We start from the raw sequence: 14,668 nt of genomic DNA, 5'->3' as shown, positions 1-14,668 counted from the left end.
GTGACTATGACAACCTACAGGTTTTGGCACAGAAAAGTGCCCTTGTAGTTATGCAGTTGCATGCTGGGGAGGTTTGTTTAGAGGATCTCGATCTGAAAGCATTTACTCAGGCCAACACAGTCAATTTGCCGCTAGTATTCACACAATAGCACCAAGAGCCCAATCGTCGTTCCCTCTCGCATTCTAAGTGTCTATTCCTTCCTCGTGAAAGACGCCGTCTGCATCCAACTCCTGAGGCGTGGTAGTGAGACCGCCAGACGTCAACAACACCACAGCGTAATTGGTTTAGTGGTAAAATTCTCCGTTGCCATTCGAGTAACGTCGGGGAGCCCTGGGTTCGATTCCCAGATTACGCATTTGAACGAATTCGGTGATTGAAGCTGATGTTTTTGGCCCGTTGGCTGTCTTTTTCGTGCCGTGAAGCGAAGTTGTGAAGTTGAATTCAACGCCGCGGGCTCCTACTCTAGAGCTTCCCAAGATAGAATTCTGCCGGGCCATTTATCTCACCGCCTGCCTAAAACAGGCAACTGGGCGATGCTGGCGCGTGAATCTGCCTTGGCTGCCTGCGGTGCATCGTGAACGGACATTTGTTTTTTGACCAGTTAACTCCTTGACATATCATCAATCTTATATTATTGAACATATTGGTCGCTGTGAAGAGTCTTCTTGGTTCCAATATGACAGGACGAAAGCTGTCCGACCCAGGAGAGGGACCAGGACCCAGTAAGTTGGCGGATACGGATTGAGCATACACTCTGCTGACAGCACAAAGAAAAGCCAAGAACTCAGCCTGTGGGCTCTTGTGCTAGATGGTGCGAGATTGAGCCAGATGGATCATTCTCATGGGATGAGACCAAGATCAAGTCCTCACATTCACAAGAGGAGCTCGAGAACGCCGATTGGATGCGAGATGTGATTCAAGGAAGAGTTCTCAGTGGCCGAGTGTGCCCTTTGATCTTTGATTACTCTCTTCCCGACGCGCCAGAGACGGTCCGATTTCGCACCTTGTCATTCTTGTCAGAGCTGGTGGAGAACTCAAACGGCGCTTCCCGGTCCAAGGCGTTAACTCCCAATCAGCACAAGATTATTGCTATTGGTATCCGCGACTTGTACATTGCGGAAGCAGCAGGTCTCTTGCAACAGCCAGAGAAAGTCATACTCCAAGGCATGGTTGACTTGGTTGACTTGGTTGATCAAGACCTTGGAGCGACGCAACTCGGTGGACTTAGCATCTCATTCTACCCATCCAAAGAGTTCAGCATCACCAAGTTCATCGAGAATCTAGACGAAAAGATCGGAGAAGAGGCTTCGGAGCTGTACGCTCTAATCATGCCCACGCCCAAGTTATTCGCTGTCTTTGTCAACCCAGGTGATCTCTCTTACCACAACTTTGAGAACATTATTCACTTGGACTCTTGGTTGGAGTCAAACATGTCATCAGTGAGACCTGAGCAAGCCCTGTCCTTGGAGAACGCAACTCAAACAACTCCCGATCGCGAAATCTTTACCTGTGACTTGCAGGGCGACATTCTCACCCCCTTGAAAGCTTTGTCTGAGCTCGACTTGTATGTTCCGCCGTTGAACAAGACCACACGCGGCGGAGACCGGTTCATCTTTCATTCATCAATACTGAGTCAAGTGCTCACCGAAGCTTTGCAATCCAGCGGTGTTCTTGACAAGCTTTCTGGAGGTCAACTAAAGTCATCGTTTGAGTTCGTCAATTACGTCTTCCGATGCAATAGGTTCAACACAGACGACTCCCACTTCCAGAGCCATCTTGATACACCGTACTACGACAGTTCTCGGTCTCAGATCTCCAAGTACACGATGCTTATCAACTTGACCACGGGCCACAGCGATCCCGCCCTGCGTATCGAAGACGTCTCATTCAATGACGTTCGAGAATTCACTTGTACAATCTTTGACCAAAAGTACGAGCATGAAGGGTGGCCGTTTTTGGATGGGCAGAAAGTCTTTATCCGCACCGAGCTTGTTTTCAGGGACGATCAACTGGAACACAACAGTGAGATTGCTGGGCTGTTTGCTGAGGCCTGCTACATGTCATGGCAAAGCATGTTTGACCAGGGTCTGTCTTCCTACGCCAACGAGTGTTTTGAGCGGGCAAACTCGCTGCATTGGGCACTCGAAAGGGCTGCCACTCGGCCACCGGTCTACTTGTCAAAGCAGTTTCAGGGGATAAGGTTCCTCACAAACGGGTACAACTACTGGTTTTTGAAGAGTGATGGCGCCACTCCAAGGGAATGCGCTCTGGTGGCTGTGCTCGATTACTTCAACTGCAAGATTGGACAGAAACCGTTTCAGTCATTGGTGACATCGACAACGCTTGAAAGAAGATTTGGAAGCACTGATGAGATATGGAACTTATTGGCTGATGATGAAGTCAAGGGAAAGACAGGCATCAGACATCTGAACAAAACCGACATCGAATCACTCATCAAAACAGGACCCAGCAAGCCCTTGGAGTGGCAGCTCGAAGATTGGGATGGCGAGCCCGAGGAACTTGAAGAATTTGACGAAGACGGAGACGGCTGCTGCCCTATGCATTCGTTTCCCATGTTCAACCCTTGGAAGAACAACGAGATTATGGATGCATATGATGCATGCTGCGACTATTCTCGGCAGAAGCTATTCGGAGCACCACTGCTCATACTCGACCAAGAGATCATCATTAATGAAGAGAAGATCAAGATTTTCGGCGACAAAGTCTTTTTTCTTCGTTCCAAAGACGGCAAATCTCTCCCACGAATCAACTTTGCCGCCTGCTGGGCTGATGACACAGTTCCCTCAGAGTTCGTCTTGGTTGGAGAAGAAATCGAAGCACCTGGAATCATTGTCCCGCCTCTGACGTTTCACGAATTCGCCGAAGGATATCAGTTTAGTCTCGACTTTTTCCGCAATGATTGGATGGTCAAGATTGATGAGCAGACTATTCCTCTACCTGACGTATCTGAGAGACCGGAACCTGATGACGAGTTTCGAATCAGAGTGGATGATCCCTCGGAAAAGATGCAGCAGCTTTTTGATTACCCCTTTGGAGAATAGCCGACTTTGTTATTTCGCTGTTTGCTTGGTTTTGGGTTACCATGCCTGATCATGGCGTCTTCAGTATGACAGGGAACGCTGCTGGAGTGGTGGTCACTAGGCATCGGACATAGCTAACAGTGCTGGTGTTTAGGATACTTGGCCATGTGCAAGGCCTATGTTTACTGGATGAGTGATTCGTTTTGTTGGTAACTCTAAGAGTTGTGGATGTGATTGTTGAGAGATGGCAGAGCAAGTAAACCGCTATGTTGAGTGAATAGGGCTGAGTTCATGCATTTGTTCGGTGACATTGTCACATCTTAATGACACCATGGCGTGACCTATATACTTGCGTTGGCTTGTAGTCTCTCCTCTACTCAAATTGATACAGCCCCGTGAGAACAAGCCCTGGTCCTCCCCAATACGCGGTTGCAGGCCAAGCCGAAGCAGAGTGGCTTTCACCGTCCAGCTGGGTTACAGACAACGGTGAACTTCAAACTGTGGCTTTTGTCATTGGCCTCTTTGGAACCTTTTCAGAGACGTCATTTATGACAACAAGAAGGAAGAGCGAAATTCGCGTGCCTGGGTGAAAACAGTGATATCGAGAGTACAAAAGCTTTTATACAGATAGTTGAGGGAAGCAGCAAGGATAATGGTGACTGGTGACATAATATCCTTCAATGAGGTGCGGCCATTGGCTAAGATGAAACAATAATGTGAAAAAGCAAGATGGCTCAGTGTTGGTAAGGAGCTGTAGTCACCACACCACGTCCTTTCCGCTTCTGGGGCATAGATGAATCATAGACAAAGAAGGACCGGTCAGATGAGCGAAAGAGCTTGCCAGGGAGGGTCTTAGGATCTAGAACATAAAAAAGGCCGGGTAAAGAAGCCCTGATTAAGGTACCAAGAGTAAATACTTAAGGAGCCCCAAACTTCTCATCTCAACTCCTCGCAGATGAAGCAACAAAAAAAGAAAACTACGAAGAAGTCCACGAAGAAACTACCGAGAAGAAGCCACCGCGAAAAGCTCACCACGAAAGCTCACCACGATAAAATCGCCACCAAGGTGTCACTATGTGTATCGTCTACCAAGAACTAGACCTCTGCAAAAAGTGCGGCCACCAGATCTACTCCCGGGAGGCAGAAACGTCATGCGGATCAAACATATTGGGATGCAGCAAGCGCTTGCTTGTGAGTACCCTCAAGGTGGATGAGTCCCAGTGTCCCAAGTGCGAGGAGGAAAGGAAGAAGAAAGAGAAGGAGAAAGAGGGGGAAAGCTGAGCTAGTCTCAAGCGAGGGAGAATCAGCTCTGATTATTGCCAATGCACGGCTCGGCCCCAAGTGGAGAGAAGGCCGTCATTGTTAACACTGATTCTCGGATGTTGAGTATTCGGTAGGATGAGAGAAGATAGCTCCACGTAGGCAAGTCTCACTTCCATTAAACAGTAAGGGGTATCTTCGTCGGCGGATTTTCAGTATGGATGTCGTATAGCCATCCAAAGCTCCGTAGACGACTCGGTGACGCTGATCTTTTCGCTTCATAGCAAAGGCTATGAATAAGGGGTAGTAAAAACTATGAGTAAGGGATAGCAAAAACTATGAGTAAGAGGCCGAAAAAGCTCCCCTGATTACGCTTTGCATCATTGATTATCAGACCATGCGCACAAGGGAACACTGAATAAGACATATAGCCCAAATACTTAAGTCGATTACTTTCTCTCGTCTCTACCCCTGGAACAAGATAACCTTAACCAAATAAAACCATAACGAATAGGTCGCCATAGCCACCAAGAAGCATCACCATGTGCATCACTTACGAGAACGAAGTCGTTTGCGAAAAGTGCGGCTTCGTTGTCAACTTTCAGATGAATGAGGTGAAATGCAAATCGGGCAGATCGGACTGTCCCAAGCGCACGATCAAGGGTCAAACCAGGGTGGCTGAGTCGCAGTGTCTCAAGTGCCTGGAGGAGAGATATAAGAGGAAGCGGAAGAGAGGTCAATGAGTAGGGGCAGGACGAGGATGCGCTGCTAGGTAGTTCGGTTTAGGTAACAAACTAACCAAAATGATGAAGTATTAAACTTGTCTCTACGTTTTTTTCCAGTCTTGGGCATTAAAGTCTTGATATCTCATTTCGTCATCTCCTCGTAGCTGTATTAATTACTGTCTCACAAGCTCATCCTGAGACCCGTGCGACCTCCGAGGCGTCATAGGCCGTTCCAGCGACTGCATCTCCAGATCAACCTGGACATAAATCTTTCGACTAGACGCTCCGTCGTCAAATCGGTCCCTGTCTTCATCCCCTACTGTGCTGGAGCCCACACTCTTGTGGAAAGGCCGCGAGCCTGCCGAAGTGTTGGTGGTGATGGTTGCTCTGTTCGATCCCGCGTATGGCACGACTTGGGCGGCGGGAGGTTGACCGCCCGATGGCTCGGTGTGGAATCGTCTCTTGAGAAGCCTCCCCAGAGATGGTAGTGAACTGGCGATGATTCCTACTCCGGATTCCACTATTGACCAGATAACAATATTTGCGACGTTGTCTAAGTCACGGTTAGCCCAGGCCTGGAAACGGTATCCATCAACTCACATAGGTAATTCCCAGTTTGCGTATAATACTTTACATCAGGGAATCTGATGATGGTCGCAATGGAGGCACTATGGGGTCAGTATATGCCTCGAAGCCGTGAAGCAAAAGTAGAATTGGGACCTACAGAACACCCAGCCCCAGGATTATGGTAATTAATATCTTCATTGACGTCTTCATGTTCGTTCTGTAGAGCATGAATCCAGGTAAAATGGCACACGTCCAATCCGTGACGACGGCGCCGGTTGAAACGAGATATCCGAGGCTGGCGATGACAACAGTTGGTGAACATTTCCCAGGGTGGCCCCAAGCGGCGGATATCGGTCGACAGATGAGAAAGAGGCCAATGATGACGACGGTGGTGGAGAGGGTCGAGAATATTAGTGTGGCCCAGATAATTATTCGGTAGACTTTGCCGACGGCGATTCGGAGGAGCATGACGCAGATCGATCCCTTGATAAATAACAACGAGCAGCAATAGATGACCTGAAAGTAGTAGAGAAACTGCCAAAGGTCTGTCAGCCGGTCCTTTGCGATATCAGAAGTTACTCACCCTCCGGCCATCACTCTGCATTATGGCGTTCAATTGGGCATCTTTCGTACCAATCCCCGCATATACTCCCCGGGCAACGACGCCCGTAACGCCCATATATAGCCCCTTAATCCTTGCCATTAGCATGGAGTATCTTAGGGAAGTGTGCGGCCTACCCATCCGATCACCATGAGCCCATCATCCACGCCAAACACCTTGTGTTTTAACCTAACCCAACATCTCAAACCAACAACTATTGCAACGGGAAATGGAAAGAATAGCGTGAGGCCGAGAAGGGTGCGTCCGAGGCCGGTAGGTTCTACCGTCGTCGCGTTCGGATCGACTGCCATGGAGGATGTGGAGATGGCTTCACTTGGAGAAGAAGAGGGGAGAGGACGACAGCAATCTCCTGTTTCTAGAACGTCGCCCCCTCTGCCATTTAAAAACAACTTTATTATTTGCTTGTGACCGCGATCTACAGTATCGTAAGTACTGTTCCCCGCGTGCCTCAACGACTCGCCCCCTCAACACCCAGTCTCGACGCTAGTGGTTCCTAGCTCAGCCCATGGCACAACGTGTTTGGCTGGGTTTTATCGGGAACACCCATTCCTTTGGGACCATGACTCGTGGCGCGGGGATGATGACGGTGAGGTTGTCGATCCCGCTTGCTCTGTTTGCGCCAAGATTAGAAAAGATTGTGGGCTTCCGCTTTGCTTTGTTTAATGTGTCTCAGTCGCTTCACCGCTGTTTACAAAGACCAAAAAAGAGAAACTCCTTCATTTCATCCCCACGAGGAGGGTTCAGTTTCAGAAGTTGAGGCTGACCTTGGGTTGGATCGCGCTCTGACTTGCAACGTGGTTAGGTCTTACATATTTGCCCGTGCAGTAGCACAGAACTTTGAAGACGTCACAAGACAAGACTCGAAACAATGTAACCCGGAGGCTCCCGGACCATGAGTAAGGAAAATCCACTAGTATCACCGATTCGCTGTTTGTCTCGGAGACGCGTTCGCCGACCCGAGCACGCGGTAACGCAGCCGATGAACCGCGATGTACCGCCTGACTAGCAAGGGGAACGGACCAGGGCCGGTACGAATCTTACTTCGACTTGAGGAATTATTAATCAAGCTGCTTCTCGTCTCATGAGGAAGCAGTGTCATGCATATTAGTAAAGAACACGATTCGATCGCCGAATGTTAGAGTTGAGGCATTTTGACCTGCAAATCATGTGAAACCCTACCCAACTTCCGATTAGGGCAAATTTACACGGCGCCACCTCTTACAATTGCGGCAAGTGATCTAGATGTGTTTAGACTTTATGATCCATGAAGAGTATCTGAAACTACTCTTTCCATGGTCAAGTTCAAAATAATCCCCCGCGGGGCCGGGTGGCTCCCGGAGCTAAGAAGTGTTGAGTTTCTCCGCCGCGGAATAAATTGTGGCTTTACGTTTAGTCTAGCTTTGAAGGTGCTGGCCGCACTGGTTGAGGCTCTTTTTCGTGGCTAGTGAGCATTCAAGGATCTTTTAGTTCCATTGAATCATTTAGCATTGGTAATTATAAGAGAAATATCTGATCTACACGCACAATAAAACCCTGATACTAAACTCCTCCCTGAGCACACACTCCTGCTGGGCACTGTCAAGCAGGTAGTTCCCGTGGAGCCTCACGTCCATCAATCTCCGATACTTGCAATGGCTGAACCGTTGGAGGCGACAACCCATTCTTGCCAACATCCTGAATCTCTTGCCTAGGTGTGACAGGAGGGGTCTTCTCTCGTGCCCTGAGCCACAGAGTTGCCACAAGACAGGCCATTCCGACAACGCCAAAGGATACACCAACACCAATGCCCGCCTTGGCGCCTGTGATGAGCCCCTCGCCTGACTGATTGCTGTTTGGAACTGGGGTTCTAGCTTGGGTCGGGCTTGGGGTCGACTTTTGCGTTCCTGTGGACGTGCTGGTAGTTGTCAAGCTTGTGGATTCCGTCTCACTTTCCGATGAGCTGGTTGAACTCGTCGATGATTTCGGCGTTGGTGTAGGCGTTCGTCTTGGTGTCGGCAGCGATGTTAATCTTAGCGCCAACTTTTACATCGATATCATCGTCGTTTGTATCAAAGCCTTTTCGACCAGGACTCGAGCCAAAACGTTGGGTAATTCCGTTCTTGAACTCTGCGTGGTAACGTCGCTCGACGCGGTTGCAGATGAGGCAGAAACAACGACGGCAGTTGAGGTATCCTCCTCCAATAAAGACTTGACACCCCCTTTACCCTCTGGCGTGCTAGAGACTCCTTCGAACTGACGTCTCCAAGCATCTTGAACTTCGTTAATCTCGTTGGTATCACACAAAACGATGAGACAAGGTGCGATGGCAGGGCCGTGCTTTGTTCGGAAGTCGGGATCGCAAAGAGATGTGGCATGAGGCAGGTCGCAGCCAGAGTTGGGTACATGTTATTTGATGCAATTCACCTGGAAGAAGACGTGAGCAGAGGTTTGTGATCCCGATATTAGGTTACTTACTGCGCAAGCTGGCATTTGAGCCAACGCAACACCTCCATTAACATTACCATTCTCAAGGGCTAAGATCCCACTCAGTAAAACCAGAAGAAGCGATAGTGTCCCCATAATGAAAGTGAAGATGTAGAATGTAGGTAACAATGATGTGATTTTTGAGAGACAAGAAGGAGGCTCTGTTTATCGAGGAGAGATTTTTCCTGAAATCCTTGCATTCCTCTGCCGTCAGGCGTCCTGGTAGGCGGATTATAGGAGGCATGTGAGGGCCGCCACGGGCCGCAAAGAGCAAGGGGACAGTTCTGGACCCCGATTGTGGCAGATCTAGTAATAAAGCCATCGACGCCCTACATAAGCATAAATCATGTTGTGGTCGGTTATTGGCTCGCCTTCAATGCCAAGTCGCCGATAAGATGAGTTTCCTTGGTGGCTTCACGATCAGGTTCTTGAGTCAAGGCATTGCACGAGGCTTTTTCAGTGCCCTTGATTCTGTTGTTAAACTCTCGGCAGCCTTGTGGATGAAAATCGAAATTGGCTGCTTCAGTTGCTGGCTGGGGATGTGGTATGGCGTCTGCCAGTGGCAGAGTTGAAGAGAGGGCAGGCTGAGGCGAGAGGTTGTTGTTCCGGAAGACCATGCGCTGGAATAGGAAGCGTTGATTCGACGGGATTGAACAATAAGAGACAAGCTAAAGGTCCGAGTCGAGATGGAGGGGACACACGTTAAAGTCCTGGGCACGTGGCTGACAACAAATATGACAGGCGATCTCGGTCCATGTCTTGAACCGGCAGTCCGAAGGGTCCAGGAGGCGCCGCCACTAATCATTTTAAATGAAGAGTTTCATTTAATGAGACAAAACATTTCAAATTGAGCCTTATTCTGTTTAGCCTGGGAGACATGTCACATTCGCCCTACGGGTTGCTCAGCCTCAGTTTCTGCAGTTGCAAGTCCCCTTTTCAACTTTTTCCTCCTGGAAATCATGGCTACAACATATCAAAAGCCTTGACGGCAGCCTCAGCTGTGACATGGGCGCTCGCAGGGTTCGCACCCGTCACGATGTGACCATCTGTGTGGGTGAAGGCATCCCAGGGACCTGGAGGAGATATGTCTAGAAGCTTGTTAGAAGATTATTACAAGGCATTATCGCCAAGACTCACAAGTGGCACCAGCATCTGCTGCGGCAGCCTCAATGGTGGGTCTATGCCAGCTCTTGATGGTGTCCAGGACGCCTTCTTCCTCCTCGCCCTTCGTGGTGAAGCCCGTCACTTTCTTACCGGCGATGATGGACTTTCCAGTTCGAGGGTCAATGGTGTTGGGGAAGATGGCGCCGCCGTGGCACCTGGAATGGTGATTAGATACTTGATCACACAACGTCAGGGATAACCGTACACCGCGCATACAATGCCTCCATCGACGTAGATCTTGGATGCAATCGATTGAAGACCCGAGGCTTCCGGGTAGTCAATCAGAGACGCATGACCAGCCGAGGCGAAGAATAAGCCGTACTAAGTCCATCAAGTCATCACAAACGGATAAAGATACTCTGCAGAAATACTCACATCTTCAGCATGAATGTCGCTGGGCCTCATTAATTTGTCAACCTTGGATCGAAACTCGCTATCGTGATCCTCCCAAACCTCGCGGTCCTTCTCTGGCAGCCAGTCCTTGGTGGTTGAGAGCCAGTCGGGTTGGCAGGTGCCTGTTTCAGAGACCAGATCAGTCTCGAAGCCTGCCTCCTTGAAGACATTGAATGGATGGAGGGCTTCGGTGATAAAGAGTCCTATCTGTGGTCAGCGAGTGACGGTGAATGCTCGGAGCAAAGCCATATTACCAGTCTCTTTGCCTCCCTCGTACAGAGGGGCGTGAGCGGATGTGATGGCGATGAGAGCCTTCTTAGGAGGAGCCATGTTGTGATTCTGGTGTTAGATAAGCTTATTTTGTGTGAGAGTTGATGAGGAAGCATCTGGCATCCGGGCTGTCCGTGACGCTGAAGTTATACTTGTGCGAGCGGGGGCGGTCGGAACCAACCTTCTGATAACTATGCGGAATTACGTTTGTGGAAGCCAATGAGCAGTCAGGCGTTTCCAGCTGAATAGAATAGCCTTCGGCCTTGAGCTCAATCACGGGAGAGATTGGTTTCTCCAACTGCCGATCGACAGTAGTTGAAAGTTTGGCCCTGATTAGCTATCGCACGGCATTCCCCAATTGGTATGCCAGCCGGTTCTGACATCATGACCAAAGTTCCCACCGTGTGTTCCGGTGGTGGCTTTTGAAGCGGCCATGTACCGATAGATGTGTCTTTCGCTGTTGTGGCTAACGGACTTGGTTGGAGACGTCATTGATGATAAGAAGAAGGACTGCCATGATCACGTTCGCCCGTAACAATAGTCGAATGTGTGATTACTTCCAGAGGAGTCTCTATTTCATACATATTCTCCAGTTCTACCAAGAGAAAGACTCCTCGACATAGCGAACCTTTGCTCCATGCCGTGCCAAGCCAGCGCACGCGTATCGAGCCTCGTCGCACATAGTATGAGGGCCGCACACAACCACTATCGTTCCACCAGGTGTATTTTCCAATTCTTCAGACAAGACTTGCCTGATGTTCATCCGTGACCCGATCGTCACATGGGATTCAACATGGCCCCAGTTGGTTTCATCGCCCTTCTCTCCGTCCTTGGAATCGCCAACAATCATGCTCTTCACGGCATCCACAAGGCCACGGTCCTTGATGCCCCAGTACAGTTTGGTAGTTCCAAGGGGGCGGGCAAACATGGTCAAGGAACAGTTTAGCGCGGGAAGGATGCCAGTGATCCCAACGCCGCCAGCAATGCAGAGAACGTTGGGATACTCAGTGGTCGGGGTGAATGCGTTGGTGCTTCCATGGCCATATGCGCCCTCGATAAGCACCGGAATTCCACCTTCAGTGTTGGCCTTGGCTGCAATCTTCTTGGTCAGGCCAGACTGAGCTCGGATGAAAAGGGTGATGCCAGGTCGAGGATGGGCGATACGGGTGGCAATGACGTCCCTATTCGCAGTGACATTTCCAGTCTCTTTAGAGTCCGGGTCCATCACAGTTGTACCCTCAGTCTCGGAATGTGACTGAGCGCTTGAGTTCGAATCAATGATGTTGTCGCTGAGTTGGCCAATACTGCAGTTGACAACAGAGAACGGGTGGTTCTCCCAGACGCGCCAGGTAATGGTAGGGAAATAGATGTAGCAGTGACCATGGCAGTCGACTTCTGGGATATCAAGGCGGATGTACTGATCGCCTTCGATGCGTGTAATGTGAGCTCTCTTGATTCCATGTCGGGAGACTCGGAGAATACGCAAGAGTCTGTCGTATCCCCAAACAGCAATCGCGATCAGCAGCCAGATCTCGAAACCGCCCGAGTCTTCGTACAAGTACCAAATGTGATACCAAGAGGCGACGATAGCCAAAACAGCAAGGCAAATGTGAGCGATAAGGAAGACTTCGTAAAGAACCTTTCGCACGCAGAGAAGAGAGAATGGCCAAAGGAGACAAAAGGCGAGCGTACCGACAATACCCCAGTACCAGTAAGGGTATGTGACAGCTTCGGCGTGAGAATCAGACTCAACCATCATCTGAAGCCACAGAAGCGAGTGGACCACAACTTGGATAATGCAGATCATGGCAATCCATCTGTGAAGCAGAAGAAATGTCGAGTGGGACCAATTAGTCAACCAAAGCAACAAACTATTTCTCCCAGCGAAGAGAATGAGAAGTGGCATATTGGCAAAAGCGATGACACCAGCACGGTTGCCGATCTGGCGCATCAACTCATATCGACGATCCGGAAAGTAGCCGTTGGGTTGAAAGTTGGGGTATCCTTCGAAAACGGCTAGGGTGTTGATGGCGATGATGTACATGATGAACAAAGCCTGACCTCGAGTTGGGACGATTCCGAGACCCAGAACAGGAGCACTGTGTTTCTTGCCAAAAGCCGGAGGGTCGATGAGGTAGGCATACAGCTTGCTTCGAAGACTTTCAGGGATCGGGACGAATCGAAGAAAGGAGAAGGCGATGGGGATGAGGACACAGGAGAGGAATACCACAAGCCTACCCTCAGTTAGCTGACGATCATCCCTTGATAGCAAGTTCAAACCTACGAATACTTGGATTCATTCTTCCCGCTGGCCTGGTACGCCTTGACAGCATTCAGAAAGGCGATGTATACATCCTCTGTAGTTGCAATAGTCCGGTTGACGACGGTCTCGGTGAGATCAAGAGGCTGGGGAGGCTTCTTGGGATCGATCTGCGCCAAGGCTTCTTCGTATGTATACCGAAGGACAACGCCATCCTCAGCAATGAGCTTTGTTTCCCAAAAGTTGGCAATTTTGTAGGTCCCGATGCTTTTGTCGCAGTAGCTGTGGATACACCAAGCGACCGTCGTCAGGTATGCCGTGTCGTTGGCCATGCAGGCTCCTGAGGGGAAAGCCAGAGCCATCTCTTCGGCACTCAAGCCTTCGAATTCGGGGCATTGTAGGGCAGTTGGGCCAGCAAATTGGCATGCTTGAGCGCATGGGACGGGGTATGGGTCTCTGCCGTAGCCTTCGAGGAGCTCAGTGGCGGTTGCGCCAGGGAGTGATAAGATAGACAACGCAACCACCGCCGCCGCGGGGAGTGAAGAGTAGATCATCATGGCTCCTGCACAAGCTGTGTTGCTTCAGGGCCAGATGAAAGACAAGGAAGTGAATCAAGGTATATCCAAAAGCTGGTCAACTCCCAGGTATCCAGACGATCAGACGAGGGGGACTACGTGAACCTTATATAAGGCCAGGCCTAATTAACCCGCCCAAATGGAAACCATCACCCACTCAAGGACAATCTATTACCCAGCTTCAAACGAAAGTTCATCACAGCGGCCGACTCTAACTCCACCAGCTCTGACTAGCCAGCCTTGAACCCCACGATGCATTGACAATGAAGTCAGTGACCCGCTGATCCGTAAAAGCTGGCCCGCATGAACCCCCATCTTGTAACTGCAGCGATCCAGGACAAGAAATCGAACGACTACCGGCTAAGACGGGTCGTTCAGTTATGAAAAGCGAAAGAACGCCGATTCGTTAGCATCTCCTATTTACTGCTGTCGGCTGTGGCGGTGATGGGCATCTACGGTGCAGCTCCTTGGCTTTGGTTATCAATCTCATCTCTTCGGGCCATATTTAGCCTCGGCCTCCTACGTCTGCCATGCCTTGAACCCTGCATAGTTGAAAACTTTTTCATCAAGCTTAACCTTGGTCCAACAGCAGCCCCGTAGCACTAGCCCAGGTACGGACGACACCCACATGGCCATCTCGTCCCCATGCCGAGACTGGAAGCTGGTGATGGTCATCTCGTGGGATGCCGTAGCATTAGCAGCTGCTGTGTAGCTTGGCATTACTTGAGGGGGCCTATAGCCCGGCCTATTCCCGTGACTCGGTTTTCCGCAACTCCGTTGTGCTTGGTTAAACGGAGGTGCGGAAAACCGAGTCACGAAAATAGGCCTGGTTCGTTGCGGCTCGGGCAGGGGGCGGGAGAGGATATAGTGCAGGAACTAGGGCATCCAATCGCAACGTTGGGAATGACAACATGTGTTGTAGGTTTATCCACTGTTATTTGTAATCCGCCTTTTCTTTATTTCATGGTCCTGAGATTGGGCCAAGACGAGGAGGCGCCAAGAGATCGCCGGGAGTTGTATGCCGAGCAGGGACGGGCATGGATGGAGATTCAGAGCAAATCATCAGAGAGAGACAGGAGCGCGGTGGTGGCCAGCTAGTTGCATGGGCATGTTGTCAGTCAAATGATCGCGAATGAAGACAATCACGGACCTGCCGGTGGGTATGAGAAACAGGCAAAGGTCTCGAGCCTTTGTGAGTGTGGAAACGCCGACAAGAATGAAACGGAGAAAAGGACAGAAAAGCTTTCTTCACGATGTAACACCGTTAAACCTTAGTAGGATTAAGGCAATAGGGTCCAGTCCCACCCAGGTCGTTGATCGTCATGTT

At 50.0% G+C, this 14,668-nt stretch overlaps 5 protein-coding genes across 5 annotated transcripts; 1 reads left to right on the top strand and 4 right to left on the bottom strand.

The window, feature by feature from the left end:
- Nucleotides 1–677: 677 nt before the first annotated feature.
- Nucleotides 678–3,063, top strand: NECHADRAFT_82826 (uncharacterized protein; the record flags this gene model as incomplete). Its single annotated transcript, XM_003049400.1, has 2 exons — nucleotides 678–723; nucleotides 773–3,063. The coding sequence occupies 2 exons, from the start codon at nucleotides 678–680 to the stop codon at nucleotides 3,061–3,063; spliced, it is 2,337 nt and encodes a 778-aa protein (XP_003049446.1).
- Nucleotides 3,064–5,200: 2,137 nt separating this feature from the next.
- On the bottom strand, nucleotides 5,201–6,506 carry NECHADRAFT_44915 (uncharacterized protein; the record flags this gene model as incomplete). Its single annotated transcript, XM_003049160.1, has 5 exons — nucleotides 5,201–5,580; nucleotides 5,628–5,695; nucleotides 5,752–6,128; nucleotides 6,178–6,282; nucleotides 6,333–6,506. The coding sequence occupies 5 exons, from the start codon at nucleotides 6,504–6,506 to the stop codon at nucleotides 5,201–5,203; spliced, it is 1,104 nt and encodes a 367-aa protein (XP_003049206.1).
- A 1,288-nt stretch (nucleotides 6,507–7,794) lies between these two features.
- Nucleotides 7,795–8,775, bottom strand: NECHADRAFT_82824 (uncharacterized protein; the record flags this gene model as incomplete). The annotated part of the gene is made up of 3 exons (XM_003049159.1): nucleotides 7,795–8,110; nucleotides 8,145–8,338; nucleotides 8,671–8,775. 3 exons carry the CDS (start codon nucleotides 8,773–8,775, stop codon nucleotides 7,795–7,797), a joined length of 615 nt encoding a protein of 204 aa, XP_003049205.1.
- An 867-nt stretch (nucleotides 8,776–9,642) lies between these two features.
- NECHADRAFT_45064 (uncharacterized protein) lies at nucleotides 9,643–10,566 on the bottom strand (the record flags this gene model as incomplete). The annotated part of the gene is made up of 5 exons (XM_003049158.1): nucleotides 9,643–9,767; nucleotides 9,817–9,998; nucleotides 10,049–10,164; nucleotides 10,219–10,439; nucleotides 10,491–10,566. 5 exons carry the CDS (start codon nucleotides 10,564–10,566, stop codon nucleotides 9,643–9,645), a joined length of 720 nt encoding a protein of 239 aa, XP_003049204.1.
- A 535-nt stretch (nucleotides 10,567–11,101) lies between these two features.
- On the bottom strand, nucleotides 11,102–13,323 carry NECHADRAFT_95035 (uncharacterized protein; the record flags this gene model as incomplete). Its single annotated transcript, XM_003049157.1, has 3 exons — nucleotides 11,102–12,740; nucleotides 12,791–13,242; nucleotides 13,288–13,323. 3 exons carry the CDS (start codon nucleotides 13,321–13,323, stop codon nucleotides 11,102–11,104), a joined length of 2,127 nt encoding a protein of 708 aa, XP_003049203.1.
- Between the last annotated feature and the right edge of the window lie 1,345 nt (nucleotides 13,324–14,668).

This window comes from Fusarium vanettenii (genome assembly GCF_000151355.1).
Source record: "Fusarium vanettenii 77-13-4 chromosome 7 genomic scaffold NECHAsca_9_chr7_10_0, whole genome shotgun sequence".
Taxonomy (NCBI): domain Eukaryota; kingdom Fungi; phylum Ascomycota; class Sordariomycetes; order Hypocreales; family Nectriaceae; genus Fusarium; species Fusarium vanettenii.
This window is presented reverse-complemented; position numbering and strand designations above follow the sequence as displayed.